The sequence below is a fragment of the Canis lupus genome, chromosome 18, assembly GCF_011100685.1.
Source record: "Canis lupus familiaris isolate Mischka breed German Shepherd chromosome 18, alternate assembly UU_Cfam_GSD_1.0, whole genome shotgun sequence".
In the NCBI taxonomy this organism is placed as follows: Eukaryota; Metazoa; Chordata; class Mammalia; order Carnivora; family Canidae; genus Canis; species Canis lupus.
In genome coordinates this window covers 55,627,493-55,647,879 of record NC_049239.1, presented here as the reverse complement: position 1 = coordinate 55,647,879, position 20,387 = coordinate 55,627,493, and the positions used below count along the sequence as shown (strand labels likewise).

The 20,387-nt window shown below is 44.1% G+C and overlaps 1 protein-coding gene across 3 annotated transcripts; it reads left to right on the top strand.

Moving 5' to 3' along the window:
- The first annotated feature begins 21 nt into the window (after positions 1–21).
- Positions 22–6,308, top strand: TMEM138 (transmembrane protein 138). 3 transcript variants are annotated; one of them, XM_038564408.1, is made up of 5 exons: positions 22–163; positions 1,706–1,967; positions 3,441–3,612; positions 5,359–5,434; positions 5,712–6,308. In XM_038564408.1, the coding sequence occupies exons 2-5, from the start codon at positions 1,840–1,842 to the stop codon at positions 5,819–5,821; spliced, it is 486 nt and encodes a 161-aa protein (XP_038420336.1). In that variant the 5' UTR covers positions 22–163; positions 1,706–1,839; the 3' UTR covers positions 5,822–6,308. The 3 variants fall into 3 exon arrangements, with proteins under 3 accessions (XP_038420336.1, XP_038420334.1, XP_038420335.1); XM_038564406.1 differs by having other exon boundaries at positions 5,709–6,308; XM_038564407.1 differs by lacking the exon at positions 22–163 and adding an exon at positions 438–575 and having other exon boundaries at positions 5,709–6,308.
- Positions 6,309–20,387: the final 14,079 nt, after the last annotated feature.

Sequence of the window (20,387 nt, the reverse complement as noted above, 5' to 3'; positions counted from 1 at the left end):
GAGCGGAGGGAGCGCCGAGGCCCGGCGGGTGCGCGGCGCACGCGGAGCCCGCGGCCGCCATGTACTTCCGGGACCTACCAGCGGCTTCCGGAAGCCGGGACGGCGTCCCCATGACAACCGGCGTCGCGCCTCGGAGCGGGAGGAGAGCGCGCGGGCGGAGCGGGTGAGACGGCGCGAGTCGGGGTCTCGGTCGTTACGGTGTAGGGCGGGTGTTCTGCCAAGGTGGCCCCATTATGAAGTGGGTGGGGAAGGACGGAGAGGAACACTGCCCCGGGGACAAGGGGCGCGCGGGGGAGGGAGCTGGGACAGACCGAGCCGGCCGGGCCGCCGCTGCCCTGAGCGGGGGCGGGGCGCCGTGGGCTTTGGGGTCGCGGGTCGCTGGGAGGCCGGCTCTGCCCACCTGCGACCCGCGGGGCTGACTTGAACTCTGGCCCTGTAGGCGCGTCCTCGCCTCGGTACGACGGAGGGAATCCTTCGTTCTCCCCTTTGCCGAAGTTGTCCTGGGCGCCACGTGTATCACGATAGAATAATACGTGATAAGTTTATCGCACTGATGGCTGGAGCTCGAGACGGGGGTAGGATAAGCAACCTCACGAATAATGACGGTCGTGAAACGTTTTACAGATGTTAGTTCGTTCGACCTTGTGCTCTGACACTTGAGAGCATCTTGAGATCTGCTTAGAGACTGGACCGAGGTGGAAGGGTCACAGGACACCCCCCAGAACAATTCCTGGGCCTTGGAATATGCGGGAGTAAGGGCCAGGCCCCCTTCATATGGTGCCACTCTGTTGTGGCCACCTTAAACAGAGCCTTGCAGGAGAGCACGGTTTCTTGCTCACGTCCTGCACCCCTCCCTGCCTCTCTGGCTCCCACATCCTTCCCACCTGGTTACCTGTCAGCCCACCTGTTATGTGAGAGGCAGCTTTGGGGAGTAGTTAGGAGCACAGACTCTGGACCCAGGCTGCCTGAATCCCAATCCCAGCTCTGTGAGCTGGGACAAGTTATTTTACCTCTCTGAGCCTCAGTTGTCCTAACTGCATAAGGGGTAGAGTGATAATAGTGACTCTTCTGCTTCACTCGGTTATTGTGAGATTTACAGAACTTTAGTGCTTAGAATAGCCCCAGGCAGGGGTGCCTGGCTGGCTCAGTTGGTGGAGCATGTGATTCGATAACGGGGATCAGGGTCAAGAGTTTGAGCCCCACGTTGGCTGTAGCGATTACTTAAAATAGTCCCTGGCATATTGTAAGTGATAATATAAAGGCTTGCTGCTGCAGTTCGTATTAGAATTAGTATTGATTGCACAACCAGACAGACACTCTTTGTAGTACTCCTAGATTCCTTTGAACTCAAAAGTGGTTAGAAAGATTTCTGCACTGGGGCGCCCAGCTGGCTCAGTTGGAGGAGCATGTTACTCTTGGTCTCTGGGTCATGAGTTTGAGCCCGACGTTGGGTGTAGAGATTACGTAAAAAAAGAATAAACAAAACTTAAAGAAAAAAGAAAGAGCTCTGCATTTAGAAGTTTCCAGGCATGGAGAAAGTTTGGAGGATAATGCTCCCCAGAAGGAGTGACTAGTTGGGTTTTTTGGACATGGTAGTGGTTTTGGTCATTGACGGATCCCAAGCACCTACACCTGGCATGGATTAGAGCCGCAATAAATATTTACTGTATTAATGAATTTCTCCCCCTTCCCTCCTCCCCAACAGGCCCTTGTCTTCAAGGTAAACAGCTCTGATTTGAGGAACTAGTGCTTCTCCCTCAGTGCTGGGGAGAAAGCCAGGAGCTTTCTTTTGGGAAATTGTGGAATGTGCCCCTGGGGGCCCAATAAAGCAGAAGGAAGATGCTCCAGACCAGTAACTATAGCCTGGTGCTCTCACTGCAGTTCCTGCTGCTGTCCTATGACCTCTTTGTCAATTCCTTCTCGGAGCTACTCCGGATGGCTCCTGTCATCCAGCTGGTGCTCTTCATGTGAGTTCAGTGGGTGGGACTGGACAGCTGACAATTGTGATTTAGCATTTTAAAGTTATTAATAGAGAAACCTCAGGGAAAATAAAATGTTGCATATCTTGGGTACTCCATAGACATGTCAAGGGTCCTGTATTTATATACCTCTAACAAGGGTCTGGGATCCAGGGAGCAGTCAGAGGGTCATTTTCTCTATCTGTGAGTAGAAATATTGTCTTACATTGTCATGAAAGAGGATTACAGAACCACAGGTTAAAAGGGCAGTTGTATCAGTTATATATATGGGATAGAAGCTGTTGGCATTTTTCTTCCCCAGTGGCTTACAGACTCCATGAGGCTAGTTATCAATAGAAAACTGGTGTTTGGGCAGCCCCGGTGGCTCAGCAGTTTAGCGCCTGCCTTCAGCCCAGGGCATGATCCTGGAGACCTGGAATCGAGTCCCATGTCAGGCTCCCTGCATGGAGCCTGCCTCTCCCTCTGCCTGTGTCTCTGCCTCATTCTCTCTCTCTCTCTCTCTCTCTCTCTCTCTCTCTGTATCTGTCATGAATAAATAAATAAAATCCTTAAAAAAGAAAGAAAGAAAGAAGACTGGTGTTTGACACTGTCTTCCTTCATTCAACAAGTGTTCATTGGCTTACCAGACAGTATTCCAGGTGCAGCAGTAAAGCTGACAATTTCCTGCTCTCATGGAGTTTCCACTCAAGTGGAAAGAGACAACGAATACATTTTTTTATTTTTTATTTTTATTTTATTTTTAAAAAATTTTATTTATTTATTCATGAGAGACAGAGAGAGAGAGAGAGAGAGAGAGAGGCAGAGACACAGGAGAAACAGGCTTCATGCATGGAGCCCGACATGGGACTCGATCCTGGGTCTCCAGGATCAGGCTCTGGGGCAAAGGTGGTGCCAAACCACTGAGCCACCCGGGCTGCCCTACATTTTTTTTTTTTTTTTAAAGATAATTTTGAATAGTAACAAATGTCATACAGTGGATGGAAAGCAGATGGGGTGGAGAGGGGAGGGCTACCTAAGGCAGTAGAGTTAAAGGAGGCTTTCTGAAGAGGGGACATCAGAACTGAGACTTGAATGGCACTAAGACACTGGCCATGCCAAGATTAGGGGAAAGGCATTGCCATCTCACTAGATGGAAATGTGTGACAGGTGGTACTGGCTTTTTTTAGACATAGGGAAGAAAGCAGCTTCTCCTCCCAAGTGTCTAGAAGGTTAAGAGCGTCAGAGCAGGGAAGCCTTGTCTGTGGGCTGCACCTCACTGATGGGGCCTGCAGGTAGTTAAACCTCATGTCATTTGGGCCCCAAAGGCCCATAACACCTGTGTGTGTGTAGGGGGGGGGGGCGGGTTTCAGAAGGCTAGAGCACAGGGGAGACCAGACTTCATGGTGTCCCTTAGGACTCAGAGCCAGCTCTTGGATCATCACACAGACCTCCATTTGGCTGTGCTTTGTTTGATGTCCACAGCATCCAGGATATCGCAATCCTCTTCAACATCATCATCATTTTCCTCATGTTCTTCAACACCTTCGTCTTCCAGGCTGGCTTGGTCAACCTCCTATTCCACAAGTTCAAAGGGACCATCATCCTCACAGCTGTGTACTTTGCCCTCAGCATCTCCCTTCATGTCTGGGTCATGGTAAGAGCAGAGCTTAAGGAGCAAGGAGTATCTTTTCCCTAGGAATTCAGCATCATTCTTTTATTTTTTTATTTTATTTTATTTTATTTATTTTTTATTTATGATAGAGAGAGAGAGAGAGGCAGAGACACAGGCAGAGGGAGAAGCAGGCTCCATGCACCGGGAGCCCGATGTGGGATTCGATCCCGGGTCTCCAGGATCGCGCCCTGGGCCAAAGGCAGGCGCCAAACCGCTGCGCCACCCAGGGATCCCAGCATCATTCTTTTATATCTCACAGAATCCTTGACAGGAAACAGGTGTGTTTGTGGTGAATGAATGTGGTGCCACCTGGGCTTGGGCATATGTGAGTTGCATAAAGCACTTCTGCCCAACCTTTCATGTTAAAAGACTGCCTTATCCAAGAGTTAGGGGACGCTTCTGGAATATTCCGTTCACCTTTGCCCCAAACAGTCCTGCCAGAGGTAAAACAGGAAGGGGACTCTGTTTCATCATTAGCTGTTTGGGCAGGTAGGTGTTGGGACAAGATATTGTTAGATATCAGTGTCCCGTGGGAAATGGCTGTGCCAAGAGTGCCACTTGCCCTTTAGTACCTCATGCCCTCTACTCTGTTCTCATCACTTATACCAGAAGGACTCCTCTCCAAGGTGCCAACATGGCCTCACAGTAGATCCCAGTTTTCATGGTTCCAGATTTCTCCTGCTTCATGAACTGTTCCATCTCTTTGGAAACGTCGCCTATGTTTCCCAAGTACTCATCTTGATCAAACACAAGAAAAGCCCAGGAGGCTTCCCTAGTCACTTCTCTACTAAAGCCACCTTCTGGGGCAGCCCCGGTGGCTCAACGGTTTAGCGCCACCTTCAGCCCAGGGTGTGATCCTGGAGACCTGGGATCGAGTCCCATGTCAGGCTCCCTGCATGGAGCCTGCTTTTCCTCTGCCTCTGTTTCTGCCTCTCTCTCTCTCTCTCTCTCTGTGTTTGTGTCTCTCATGAATAAATAAATAAAATCTTTAAAAAAAATAAAGCCACCTTTTTAGACTAAACCTTCTTAAGTTGCCCTTGTTATTCCACAGAGAGAAGTAGGGCTCACAGGAAAGAAACAGCAGTGCCAGAGTCTCTCTAGGTGCTTCCTGAAAAGGATTGTCTCTGCTCTGGGTCCTGGGACCAAAATAGGTCCTGGCTTTGTACTTTGTACTATAAAGCTGTTAATCTGATTAAATCCTGAGTGCACTAAGCCTTAATCTGACAGGAACTGAGCCTGAGATCTTCAAGGCCAGACAGTGACCACCACTGCAGTCCTGAGATAATGTGTAGCACTTCTCCTTGGAAAAGGCCATGGAATGAAAGGGAATAAGTAGCTAAGTTCAAACTTCCTCCTTCAGACTTAAAAGGATATTTCCTTTGCACAGAAAAGGGAGTTTGAAGCTCCTTTGAGAAATACTCCTGGGAGTTGTGGGAAGGAAGAAGGAGGGTGAGATTAGCCTGATTTTTTTTTTTAAAGATTCTTATTTATTTATTCATGAGAAACACAGAGAGGCAGAGAGACCTAGGCAGAGGGAGAAGCAGGCTCCCTGCAGGGAGCCCGATATGGGACTCAATCCCAGACCTGGGATCATGCCCTGAGCCAAAGGCAGATGCTCAACTGCTGAGCCACCCAGGTGTCCTGATATTAGCCTGATTTAAAACCAAGCAGCATTTCTGCAGCTCATCTGGTCACTAAACTTTCCCTTTCTACTCATGTCTCCTTCAGAACTTACGCTGGAAAAACTCCAACCGCTTTGTCTGGACAGATGGACTTCAAACGCTATTTGTATTCCAGAGACTAGGTAAGGACCAGAGCAACCTCAGGCCTCACTTTGGTCTCACCTGTGGCTCAGGCAGCTAAGGGCCTTGGTCCTTGCTTTCCCAGTCCATCATTGCCAGAATGGGATGAGTGGAACAGCCATGACAAGAACAGGAAAGATGATGGCCCACTGCCCTTGCTAGTAGTCACTGGGAAATCATGAGGCAGAGCTCCTTTGCCCTATTAGGTTGTGTCCTTAGCCTGTAATGAATATTCAGGAGCATCCCTGAAGTTTCTTTCCTATTTATTGTTCACAGCAGCAGTGCTATACTGTTACTTCTACAAACGAACCGCTGTGAGACTGGGCGATCCTCGCTTCTACCAGGACTCTTTATGGCTGCGCAAGGAGTTCACACAAGTCCAAAGGTGACTGCTTCTGGTCACACTGATGGGTGCCTTTCCTTCCTGACAGAGGCCACATTTATGGCTCTGTGGGGTGGGGTTTACCCTATGCACAGGAAGCAATGTGACTTTCATAGGACAGGCTCAGACCATTTGTGTTTAATAGTCAAGAAGGAAGATCTTCCCTCTTGCAAATTAAAGTGTTTCCCAATACAGGCTTTAGTACATAACCCTCCCTGGCCTCCTACCTCAGTTCTGCCCCTTTTCCTTTCCTGCTCTCTACTTCTCTTCCTCATAGAAGGCTGTGAGGCTTGATCCTTAGGAAGCTATCACTTAGCCTGGTACAGGAGGGGCTCCTGGCACCTGGTTTCTTTGCAGCAAACATAATTAATGGATGCAAAGAGTGATATTTTTGAGCTCCTAACTCATCACACTGTAGACATTTAGATTCTATACCCAAGGCACTTTTTTAACACTTTATAAATAGGAAATAAATTGAATTATTTTTCCATAAATGGTGGAGTCTGTCTGTCTACTGTTGCAGATAAGAGGTACATCAAGTCCTGGCCTTAGCATTTGCTTGACCCAGTGGGCAGCTTCAGTCACAGAACAAACACAGGTATTACTGAATGCCATTATGAGTACAAGCTATTTCTGTAGAAATTCAGAATGCATTCTGATGCCCCGCTCCAAGCGTTGGAATTCCAGATTTCTGTGCCTTTTTTTTTTAAGATTTATTTATTTATTTAATTTTACAAATGAGAGCAAAAGAGAGCAAGAGAGTGCTTGAGTGTGTGTACATGCACACACAAGCAGGGGAGGAGGAACAGAGGGAGAGAGAGACAAGCAAACTCCACACCGAGCATAGAGCCTGACATGGGGCTCAGCCTCAAGACTCTGAGATCATGACCCGAGCCAAAACCAAAAGTCAGACACTTACTTAACTGACTAAGCCACTCAGATACCCCTGGACTTTTGTGCTTTATTCAGACTCTCCCCACCATCAGAGCCCTAAACTGCACTCAGAAGAATAAAAATCCCTAACCTGTTTTGGCAAAAGAAACTTTTAAAATTCATGTGTTCATGGTATCAGTTTTCTATTGCCAGAATAATATGTAACAGACCACCATGAACTTCAGTGGCATGTGACAATAGTTATGTGGCTCTTGAGCCTTGGGGTTCAGCTGATCGGACTGGTTTAGATGATTTCTGCTAGGCTTGCTCATTTGTGTGTCAGCCAGGCAGCTTTGATGATCTTGGGATTTGGGGCTTTTGGCAAACCTAGGCTGGCCTCAGCTAGAATGACTGGGGTGTTCTGGTTCTCATGAGTCATCCTCCAGGGACTAGCCTGGGTTCATTCACATGACAGTGGCAAAGGAGCAGAAGAATAACCCCCATTGTGCAATACTTACTTCAAGCCTCTGTGTTGTGTCTCTTAGACTCCCATTGGTCAAAGCAAGTCATATGACTGTGCCCAGAGCCCAGGTGGGAAAGTACTACAAAATGTCCTGGTAAAAGGCACAGATACAGGGAGGGTCATGAATTGCAGCCTAACCACATCAGAAAGTTCCTCTGTGATACATCATTCAGACGTATTTTAGCAGGGGTTGGCAAACTTTTTTCATGAAGCACTAGATAGATTTTGAGGGCTATGTGGTCTTTGTTGCAACCATAAGCATACCTTGCTTTAGTGCACTTCACAGATACTGTGTTTCTTACAAATAGAAGGTTTGTGGCAACCCTGTGTTGAGCAAGTCTATTGGCACCATTTTTTCTAGCAGTATTTGTTCGCTTCGTGTCTGTCACATTTTAGTAATTCTTGCAACATTGCAAACTTTTTCTTTGTGGTTATATTTGTTATGTCCTCTGTGATCAGTGATCTTTGATGTTGCTATTGTAATTAATGGAGGCACAATGAACCACACACACGTTAGGGAGAAAAGTTAGGCCATAGATGTTCAGCATGCTGTGACTGCTCCACCGACTGGCTGTCCCCCATCTCTCTTGCTCCCCTCTGGCTTCCCTATTCCCTGAGACACAACAGTGTTGAACTTAGGCAAGCGAATAACCCTACAATGGTCTCTGAATATTCAAGTAAAAGAAGAGTTGCACGTCTCTCACTTAAAAGCTAGAATGACTAAGCTTAGTGAAGACGACCTGTCAAAAGTCAAGATGGGCTGAAAGCTAGACCTCTTGTGCCAAACAGCCAAGTTGTGAACGTGAAGGAAAGTTCTTGAAGGAAATTAGAAGTGCTGCTCTGGTGTTCCCACAAATAAAGCAAAGCAGTCTTGTTGCTGATACAGAAAAAGTTCGAGTGGTTTGGATAGAAGATCAGACCAGCCTCAACACTCCTTATAAACCAAAGCCTAACCCATGGCAATGCCAAAACTCTTCAATTCTATGAAGGCTGAGTGGTGAGAGAGCTGCCCAAGAAAATTCTGAAATTAGCAGAGGTTGGTTCATGAGGTTTAAGGAAAGCAGCCATCTCCATAACACACAAGTGCATGGTGAAGCAGCGGCAGGACTGCTGAGGCAAGACCCTCCTCCAGCAAAAAGATTATGGCTCACTGAAGGCTCAGATGATTTTTAACAATTTTTTTTTCATTTTTTTAAAGGATTTATTTATTTGTGGGGAGGTGGAGAGAGACTCTCAGGCGGACTCCCTGATGAGCATGGAGCCCAAGGCAGTGCAGGAATGGCCCCCACAACCCTGATATCATGACCTGAACCCAAACCAGAGTCAGATGCCCAACCTACTGAGCCACCCAGGTACCCCAGCAATTATTTTTTAATTAAGATAAATATGTAGGGTATTTTAGACATAAAGGTAGTGAACACTTTGTAGAGTACGGTACAGAGTAAACCTAAGTTTTATGTGCCCTAGAAACCAAAAAATTCATTTGACTCACGTTATGGCAGTATTTCTTTGTTGTGGTGGTCTGGAATCAAACCTGTATTATCTTTGACATGTGCCTGTACTCCACTTGGGCATTGTAGTATGAAAGGAGCCATAGATGATTTGTCAGTGAACGGATGCAGCTGTGTTCCAGTAATACTGAGAACACAGATTTGAATTTCATATCATATTCATGTGTCACAAAATATTTTTTGTAGACTTTTTTTAACCATGTAAAAATGTAAAGCTATTTTTAGCTCAAGGGAAAAACAGGCTAGATTTGCCCCAGGCCATAGTATGCTGAGTCCTGGTTTAAAAGGCTAGAATAAAGTTCTAGGGAAAGAGAGACTATAGGTAATCAGCTGCACTGTCAAGATTTTAATAGTTATTAGAAAAGAAAAGGTACAGTGTTTAAATAAACCATGTAAGACCCCATATCCTGTAATTGGAACAAGTGATCTAAAAAAACCTAACAAGGGCAGCCCAGGTGGCTCAGCAGTTTAGCACTGCCTTTAGACCAGGGCCCAATCCTGGAGACCCGGGATCGAGTCCCATGTCGGGCTCCCTGCATGGAGCCTGCTTCTCCCTCTGCCTGTGTCTCTGCCTCTCTTTCTCTTTGTGTGTGTCTCTCATGAATGAATAAATAAAATCTTTAAAAATAAATAAATAAAAATAAAATAAAAGTTAAGCACCTGCCTTTGGCTCAGGTCATGATCCCAGGGTCTTGAATGGAGCCCCATGTCAGGCTCCCTGCTCAGCAAGGAGCCTGCTTCTCCGTCTCCCTCTCTGCCCACTGCTCTCCCTGCTTGCGCTCTCTTTCTCTGTCAAATAAATAAATAAAATCTTAAAAAAAAAGATTTATGCGGTTAATCTTCCCACTGCTCCCACTGCTGTATTTCAGCCATTGAGTTCCTTCTCCATCCCCTCCCTGATGATCTACATTTACTTGTATACTTCTTATAAACAGTGTAACATTTCAGAAATATTTCTACCAAAAGCAAACAAACATACAGTTTGCCATAATCCCATCCCAGTCATTTCAAATATTTGACAATATGTATATATATTTTATATGCAGCTGTGATTATGGGGAATATGCCGTAAAACAGTTTGCTCCTCTCCTACTTGTTTTTAAGATGGAATGTTAAATTAACTCCTTGGGGACAGTCAGCTTTCAGAGTTCAGAGGAAAGAAAAGTATTTTACAAATGCTTGGAGACTTTATTAGTAGGATAAGGTTGCTTCTGGCTGAGTAGTGCCTCAGTAACTAAAAAAAAACATAAAATATAAAAATTATCTTTTTAAAGGGCCTCGGAATTACTGAAGGAAAGAGGACTGGGGGACCTGAAATTCTAAAGTAGGGAGAGTCATAGAGAAGTGAGCTGACAATTTGCAGCAGATTTTTCTCTGGGGGTATTTGCTGATTCTGGGTTTGAGCAAGAAGCTAAAAATCCATGCATTGCCCAGATAGAGGGTTATAGCCAGGAAAAAGTCTGCTGAGCCAGGTTATCTGATAACACTGGAGAAACAAAACTGAGGGCTGGAGGAGCTTAAAACACAAACAATCATCTTCTCAAGATATTTACCAAGTCTTGGGGCCAGAGGCTATCTTTTTCAGAGCAAAGCTCTGAAAAGCAGAATAGAATTTTTGGCAGATATATGGTACTGATAATTAGAATTCAGGACCCGCCAGTGGGAGGGAACTGTGAACAGATAAAAAGCTCAGGACTCCTTACTAGGAACAAGATGAAACAGGTAAGCTGACACTTATCAAAATTGCCGTAGCCTCAAACCATTTAGTTCCCAAGTGAGTTGACACTATATTTTTATACATAATTTCTGGATCTAATAATTACTGGCAGTCAAGAGATAGGCCCATATTATTTTTATTTTTTTATTTTATTTTTTTAAAGATTTTATTTATTCATTCACGAGAGACAGACAGAGGCAGAGACACAGGCAGAGGGAGAAGCAGACTCCAAGCAGGGAGCCTGACATGGGACTTGATCCTGGGTCTCCAGGATCACTCCCTGGGCCAAAGGCAGGCGCCAAACCTCTGAGCCACCCAGGGATCCCAGGCCCATATTATTTAAAACCAGAGTAAAAGAATAGAGAAGAGTGACCCAAATACTGAAGAAAGCAGACAAAGAGTTTATGATTGAGGGTTGTGCTCTCTTTCTCAAGTAAATAAAATCCTTTTTTTTTTTCCTTTTAAAGATTTTATTTATTTGAGAGAGCCCAAATAGAGTAGCAGGCAGAGGGAGAAGGAGAAGCACTGAGCAGGGAGCCTGACACAGGGCTGATTCCAGGATCCTGAGATCATGACCTGAGCCAAAGGCAGACACTTAACCAACTGTGCCACCCAGGTGCCCCTAAATAAAATCTTTAAAACTAACAGGGCAGCCCCGGTGGCTCAGCAGTTTAGCGCCGCCTTAGCCCGGGGTGTGATCCTGGAGACCCAGGATCGAGTCCCACGTCAGGCTCCCTACATGGAGCCTGCTTCTCCTTCTGCCTGTGTTGTGTCTCTGCCTCTCTCCCTGCAGGGAGCCTGATAAGGGACTCGATCCCAGGACCTTGGGATCATGACCTGAGCCAAAGGCAGATGATCCAACACTGAGCCACCCAGGTGCCCTATATCCAGGGACTTCTAATAATGGCTGAGATCCTGTTGGAATGAGGAACAGAGCAGAAAAAGCATTTAGGAAAACAATAGTCAAAAATCTCCCTAATTTGATGAAAGAGAGATTTATAGATTTAAGATACTTCACAAACCTAGAGAAACACAGAAAGGCCATCACTAGGATATCCTGGTCAAATCATTGAAAGCTAAAGATGAAAAGCAAATCTTGAAAACATCAAGAGCAGACAACATACCTCATATAGAGGAATAACGATGGTTTGCTTCTCAGTAGAATTTGGAAGCCAGGAGAGAATGTAACAACATCTCTAAGATACTAAAATGAAAAAAAAGGTCAAGTCAGAATTCCGCATTCACCAAAAATATACTTCCAAGAATGAAGTTGAAATAGGTATTTTCAGATAAAAGAGAATTAGCTGTCAACAATCCTGCACTACAAGAAATGCTAAAGGAGTTATTTGGCTTGAAGGAAACGACAGATGGGAATTCAGATTCTCAGAAAGGAATAGAGCACCTCAGAAATAGTAGCCAGTTAAAGACTTTCTTTTTGTCTTTTTTTCCTGTTAATTTCTTTATAATACATATGCATTTAGAATGCAGTTTTTTTCCCTAGTATACAGAATATTGATCAGTATATGGTAAATATACTGGGCCATAAAGCAATTCTCAATTTAAAAGAGTATGCTCTTTGACAATAATGGGGCTGAGCTAGAAATCAGTAACAATAAAATAGCTAGGTGGTTCAATCTAGGTCCAATCAGGAGACAAGCTATACAATCATTTAAACATAAAAAGGGTATTACTATAAAGAATTAATAAATTATGGCAAAAAGAATAACTACAAAGATGTAAAGAGAATTCTAAAAGGGGACCTGAGGACTGAGGGAGAGTACTCAAGAAAGGACAAACTTGGCAAGGTCCCCCAACCCCAAGGCTGGGGTTCAGACCTCACTTCAGCCCACTGGATGGTAGACAAGTTCACTGGTTTAGCTAGGCCGGAGCTGCTTCACAGTTGTCAGGCAAGACACAACCCTCTAAACACAGGTAAGCTGAGGCTGGTGAGCAGGTGCAGGGAGTGTAAGGATACCATCTGCAGGCACCAGGCCCAGAGCATACAGTATCCACATTGGAAAGATTGCAGGAAACAACCTTCAGGCCACAGGTGAGCCAAGGCTGTTGGGAAGGTGACCAAAAGAGTTAGAGGAGTGTCCTGTGTGATGAGGCCTGGAGTGCATGACCTCCACACAGGGCATGGAGGGCCATGGGAATTAACCCTCCAGGGAGAAGAGCCAAAGTTGGTGAACAGATGTAGAGAGCGAGTTGGGGCACTGCTGTGGGTATGTGGTGTCCATGCCTAGAGGGGTCTGGGAAAAATGATGGTCCAGGGCAAAGGTAAAAAAGACTGAGGGTACAGATGCAGAGAGTTAGGGGGTTGCTCCAGGTGCAAGGCCTGGAGCATGCAGTATCCTTTTCAGGAGGGCCACAGCAAAGTAGTCATTGGGATTGGGACTGGACCAGGTCTGCCAGGTTGCTGAGGGAGTGTCTGCTCCTGGTGTGTAGCTGGAACAGAGCACCACCTGATGGCCCCTGATGGCCCCTGATGGCCCTATGCACCTGCACTGCTGAGAGACCATGGCACTGGAGCACGGAAAAACAAACCAGAGCTCACTGGAGCCAAGAAGACAAATCCTTTCCTTCCTTGAGTGTCCCTCCACTGCCCTCTACTGACAAAGCTAACATCATGCTCACTGTAAGGAAGGAATGCTGAGTCCAGTCCATTATCAAAGAATAGGTACTAAAGGGTGAACCTGGAGCCGAGGCAAAAAATAGGTAACAAAATCCATCTTTTTGACTACTCAGATTCCATATGTGCTCTTCGATACATATTTGAACTTCCCTATCAGTTACATTCCTACCAATAAGATAGATCTATCCTTAAAAGTGATGTTCTCACCTTTCTCACAAATGAGAAGACACTGTCCCAATAGTCACTGTATCCAGAACTGACTGTAGTAATTACTCCACAATTTTAGTCCTAGTTCCACTAAATATTCTATTACCTAAAGATTAAATTATAAAGTTGACCTCCTACAATTTGTACATTAAAAGGGAAGTAAAAAGGAGAAAACAGTGTGTACAAATAAACACAAAAATAAAAGAAAAACATGCAAAGCTATTGTAGTCTTCATTTTTCTAGTTGGTCATTTTTGTAGCTAGTCCAAGGTCATAGTTGGGATCCATGGCTTTCTTCTTCAACTACCTATTCCATATTTCCCTTGTCTTCAGCTGAGCTTCTGCTGCTCTGGGCTCTTTACCTGGTAGAGGGACCCAAAGTCTCATTCTAAAAGATCTTGGTCCTTAATTGCCCTGCTTTTTGGGTAGCATGGATGCACTCAGAGGTGCCCCAGAGAATCCTCTGGGTTCCAGACAAAGTCTTCCTAGCCTCCATTGTATAGCAGCAGTAGAAATTTCCCTTGAGAATCAGCATCAATTACTCCAGCCAGTAGATTGGACCCCCTCCCTTTTCTTCACCCAGTGGTTTATGTGTGGGGCATAAGGAGCCCCATATGGCCAAGTGGCAATCCTATCTTGTAATTCAATGGTGCCATTGTTACATCCCTTTGTGGAACATTCCTCACTTGAGAAGTAAGATTTCCAAATCAGCAGGCTCAGATTTTTCAGGATAAGAGGCAAAAACTCTGTGGATTGATACAGTGTAATAAGATGAGTCATTCCTACTCCCACCTCTTGGTACCTGGATCAATTGTATGCTGGCCAGGGGGATGAAGCACCATATAATGGTCTCTGATTCAAAGATGTACTTTATTCTGTAAATCAGCCATCATTCTTTCATGGATTGTCTCCCACCTGGTGCTATAACTGAGTCTTCAGGAAGCTCTTCCACTTTTTAGTGAAGCCCCCTGGTTCCAGGTGATGAAATATGTGTGGGAAGTTCTGTTAAGTCCATGGGCATAAGCCCATTGCCACACTTCCTTTGCTGTGAAATGAGTATCTTGATCAGATTCAATTTTGTAGAGTACGTGGTGAATGTACATGGTGTTTCTTTTGGGAGGGCCCTGGGAAATGACACTCCAGAGCGTGGGTGGGCCAAGGTTAGTGGGTGGGTATGCAGAAGAGTTGGGGCACTACTGCAGGGGTAAGATCTGGAGCCTCTGGTGTCCATATCAGGAAACCTCTGGGAAACACCCTCTGGGATGCAGCAAGCTGAGCTGGTGGGCAGGAGTACAGAGGGAGCTGGATGCTTTGCAGGTGGTGAGGCTTTGGCAAGTTCGTCGCCAAACCTGGGCTGGAGCTAGAGGATTGCTGCAGGACCCTCCACTCTTGGCACACAGCTAGGGCAGAGCACCACTGGATGTCCCCCCCACATACACGTCTCTGACAGACTGCGCAGCAAGAGCAGATGCATACTGGAACCAGGAAAGCCCCTTTCTTCCTGCAGTATCCTTCTAGTATCATCTTATCATCATGCTCACTGCAAGGGAGAAATTCTTAAGAGTCTAGTCTGCTACCCCAGAATACAGAATAGGTGCTGAAAGGTGAATCTGGAGCTGAGGGGCAGTATATTGATAGTTGCCACACTGGGAAAACACTAAATATTTAGCAGTTAAATAATACACTTGTAAAGAATTCATGGATCAAAGAAGAATTCACAAGGGAAATTAGAAAGTACTTTGAATAATAATGAAAACATTAAAATGCCTACAATGCAGCTTTTATTAGAAAACAAATTTTTTTTAAAGATTTATTTATTGGGATCCCTGGGTGGCGCAGTGGTTTAGCGCCTGCCTTTGGCCCAGGGCGCGATCCTGGAGACCCGGGATCGAATCCCACGTCAGGCTCCCGGTGCATGGAGCCTGCTTCTCCCTCTGCCTATGTCTCTGCCTCTCTCTCTCTCTCTGTGACTATCTCTGTGAAGCAGAGACACAGGAGGAGGGAGAAGCAGGCTCCATGCCGGGAGCCCGACGTGGGACTTGATCCCAGGACTCCAGGATCGCAGCCCGGGCCAAAGGCAGGCACTAAACCGCTGAGCCACCCAGGGATCCCCAGAAAAAGAAATTTTTTAAAGATTTTATTTAGAGTGAGTATAAGTAGGGGAAGGGGGCAGAGGAAGAAGCAGACTCGCCCTTGAGTAGGGAACCTGACAGGACCCTGAGATCATGACCTGAGCCGAAGTCAAGATGCTCAACTGACTGAGCCCTGAAAAAAAAAAGATTTAAAATCAGTGTCTTGGGGCACCTGGGTGCCTCAGTTCGTTAAGTATCCTACTCTTGATTTCCGCTCAGCTCATGATCTCAGGGTGGTAGGACTGAACCCCTCATCGGGGTCCGTGCTCAGTTCAGTATCTGCTTGAGATTTTCTCTCCTCCCTCTCCTCCCTCTGTCCTTCTCCCCGCTCACCTGCTCACTCTCAAATAAATAAAATCTTTTAAAAATTAAAAAGTAAATAAAATCAATGGTCTATCACTTTATCTACAACTAGAAAAAAAAGAGCAAAGTAGAAAGAAGAATAAAACCTGGGACGCCTGGGTGGCTCAGTGGTTGAGCGTCTGCCTTTGGCTCAGGGCATGATCCCAGGGTCCGGAATCAAGTCCCACATCAAGATTCCTGCATGGAGCCTGCTTCTCTCTCTGTCTATGTCTCTGCCTCTCTCTCTGTCTTTCATGAATAAATAAATAAAATATTTTTAAAAAATGAAAGAGGGAATGTTCCTATAGATCTTATGCATATTAAAAGGATCAGAAGGTTATTGATAGTCAATTTTATGCCAATAAACTTGATAAGTGTTATGAAATGAACAAATTCATCAAAAGACACAAATCACCAAAACTGGCTCAAGAAAAAAAGAGAAATTGAATTCATAATGAAAAGCCTTCCCATTAAAGAAAACTTCAGGTACAGATGACTTAATTGATGAATTCTATCAAACATTTGGGGAAGAAATAATAATCCTATATAAACTCTTTCAGAAAATAGAAAAAGAGAAGCATTTCCCAATTCCGATCATTTTATGACACCCTGATATCACGATTGACAAATATTTCACATGGAAACAAAACTATAGATTAGTATCCCTCAAGAACATAGATGCAAACAGTTTTCAAATTCTAGCAAATTGAATCCAGCAATGTAAAAAGAATAACAACATAACATGACCAAGTGGAATTTATCACGGAATGTAAAGTTGGTCTCACATTTAAAAATCAATACGTGAAATTCACCAAATCAATAGAATAAAGGAGGAAAGGCATTTGATCATTAAATAGATGTAGCTGTGATGAAATTCACACCCATTCACGATGAAAATTCTCCGTAAACTAAGAAGAGAAATTTCCTTACCTGGTAGAAGGCATCTCTGAAATACCATACTCAATGGTGGAAGACTGAATGTTTTCTAGAATTGGGGAAAAGGCACAGATATCCACTCACACTACTTCTATTCAATATTGTATTAGCTGGCCCAGAGCAGTAGGAGAAGGAAAAAGAAAAAAGGCTTATGTTTTTTTGAAAGTAAGCTCTAGGCCCAATGTGGGGCTTGAACTCATGACCCAGAGATCAAGAGTCACATGCTCTACCATCTGAGCCAGGCAGACACTCCAAAAGGCATACATATTGAGAAAAAAGAAGTAAAACTCTCCTTAATTGAAAATGATCACCATGAAAGATGCCTGAGTGGCTCAGTGCTTGAGCGGCTCAAGGCGTGGTCCCAGGGTCCTGGGATTGAGTCCCACATTGGGCTTCCCACAGGGAACCTGCTTCTCCCTCTGCCTATGTCTCTGCCTCTCTCTTTCTCATGAATAAATAAATAAAAGCTTAAAAAAAAAAGAAAAGAAAATGATCACCATGAACATAAAAAATCCTAAAGGATCAACAAAAAGTCAGTACAATTATATGTTAGTTTGATTTAGCAGGACATTGGATTACAAGATGCAGCCATATTAGCATGTAGAGGGGAATTTATAACCTTAAAATACAAATATTAGAGAAGAAAGACTGAAAAGGTAAGCTTTAGGTTTCCATCTCAAAAAGAACACCAAGTAAAACCTGAAGAAACTAGGACAAAGGAACTGAGGCCGAGCAGAAATCTATTAAGAGAAAACAAATATAGAGTGAAGAAAAACCAGAAGTTGTTTCTTTAAGAAAGATTACTAAAATTGATAAACACCTATCAAAAATAATCGATAAAGGGGCGTCTGGGTGGCTTGCTTGGTTAAGTGTCCAATCCTTGATTTCGGCTCAGATCCTGATCTTGGGGTTGTGAGATTGAGCCCTGCGCTGGGCTCCATACTCAGCTGGGAGTCTGCTTGTCCCTCTCCCTCTGCTCTTTTCTCTCTCTCTCTGATAAACAAAATCTTTTTTTTTTTTAAGATTTTATTTATTTATTCATGAGAGACACACAGAGAAAGAGGCAGAGACACAAGCAGAGAGAGAAGCAGGCTCCATGCAGGGAGCCCGACATGGGACTGATCCCAGGTCTCCAGGATCACACCCTGTTCTTTTTTTTTTTTAAAGAACAAACAAAATCTTAAAAAAATAATCAAGAAAAAAAAGTCAGGAAGAAAAAGGGGCTATCACTATATATCCTGTAGGCATTAAAAAACATGAGGCTGTTATGAGAAACTTCGCATCAACACACTTGAAAATGTATAAAAATGGGAAGATGTTTTAAAAACACAAGTTTTTCCAAACATTACTCAGAAAATAGAAAATCTGAATCTGAAATCAAGTATACATTAAAGAAATTTGGTCATGATAAAATCTCCTACAAAAAAAATCCAGGTTTAGGTGGCTTCATCAGTGAATCCTTCTTCTAAAGAAATAAAGTATTTTACACAATTTCCTTCATGTAACAAAAAGAAGAAATATTTCTCACCTCATTTCAGGTGCCCAACTTAACCTTAACGCCTAACTTGACAAGGTCCTTACAGGAAAGTAAAATTACAAACCAATCTCTCTCATAATGTATGTAAACACCTGAACAAAATATTAGCAAATGAAATTCAATGATATATAAAAAGTGTACTATAGCTACTAAACATCCCCAAGACCACCTCCAGACTCACTGATTTGCTAGGAGAACTCACAGGACTCGGCATACTTTGGCTATGATTTATTATAATGAAATGATACAAAGCTAAAGTCCGTAAAAAGAAAATGTGAAGTCTAGAAGAGCAAGCTTCCAAGAATCCTCTCCCAGTGGAATTACATAAGATTTGCCTAATGTCTCTAGCAGTAAGTTGTGATAACATGTATGAAATGTTGTCTACCAGGTAAGAGACTTGGGTGTCCAAGGATTTTATTGGAGGATAGCTACATAAGCAACCTCTATTTAGCACGTACTTACCAAAATTTGACTCCCAGAAGGAAGCAGGTGTTCAGCATAAACCACATAGTTTGTACAGTTTAGGCACAGTGAGCCACTTTGGAAAGGTGGAAACACTTCTGAAACCAAAGTTCCAGACACCAGCCAAAGACCAATCTTGCAAGTAGGACTTCCTAAGGACAGTAGTCTCAGGCCTGCTATGTCAACTCTTTTCTACATAATATCATAAGCAAATGTGTTTCTTCCCAGGAATGCAAGCTTAATTATACCCTTGAAAATCCATGTAATTCATCCCATTTGCAGAATAAAGTGGAGAATCATAGGATCATCTCAAGGGCTGCAGAGAAAGTATTCAATAGAATGTATCATTAACATTTCAGCAAACTAGGAAGAGAAGGGACTCTCTTAAACTGAGAGTATCTGCAAAAAAAAAAAAAAAGTCCTTATTTAACATATTGATGGTGAAAGCTTTTTCTTTTGAGAACTTTTAAGATTTCTTAGCAACTTTCAAATTTGCAATACAGTATTATTGACTATAGGTCATCATGAGGTACATTACATCCCCATGACTTATTTGTTTTATAACTGAAAGTTTGTACCTCTTGATGCCTTTACCCATTTTGTCCTCCACACACCCTTCCACCCTCCCCTCGGGCAGTCATCAAATTATTCTCTAGGAGTTGAGTTTTGTTTTAGATTCCACATGTAAGTGGAATCATATGGTAATTGTCTTTCTCTGTCCTATTTCCATTTGGCGTGAAACCATCAAGGTCTATCCATGTCGTTGCAAATGGCAAGATTCTCATTTTTATTATGGCCAAGTAATATGCCATCGAATATATACAGCATATCTTCTTTCTCCACTCATCGGGAGATGTCCATTGATGGACGCTTAGTCTGTCCCCATATCTTAGCTACTATTATGAATAATGTGGCAGTGAACACAGCGATGCATCTATCTTTTCAAATTAGGGTTTTGTTTTCTTGGGATGAATACCCAGTAGTGGAGTTACTGGGTCATGTGGCATTTCTGTTTTTAATTTTTTGAGGAACCTTCATGTTTTCCAGAGTGACTGCATTAAGACACATTCCCACCAACAGTGCACAAGGGTTCCTGTTCCTCTGCATCCTCGCCAATATTTGTTACTCTCATTCTTTTGATAATAGCCATTCTGACAAATGTGTGGTGATATCTCACTGTGATTTTGATGTGCATTTACGTCATGAGTGATGTTAAGCATCTTTTCATTTGTTGGCTATCTGTATGTCTTCTTTGGGAAAATGTCTATTCATGTCTTCTGCCCATTAATTGGATTGTTTTGGTTATTGAGCTGCATAAGTTTATATATATATATATATTTTTTTTAATTTTTATTTATTTATGATAGTCACAGAGAGAGAGAGAGAGAGGCAGAGACACAGGCAGAGGGAGAAGCAGGCTCCATGCACCGGGAGCCCGATGTGGGATTCGATCCCGGGTCTCCAGGATCGCGCCCTGGGCCAAAGGCAGGCGCCCAACCGCTGCGCCACCCAGGGATCCCGGTTCTTTACATATTTTGGATATCGACCTCTTCTCTTATACACGACTGCACTGTAGGGATGCCCGGGTGGCTCGGCGGTTTGGCGCCGCCTTCAGGCCGCTCACAGGACTTGGGTGCAGGAGAACCGGCTGCTGTGCGGCCATCCCTGCCGCTCGCTGCGCTAGGGGCCATTCGGTCTC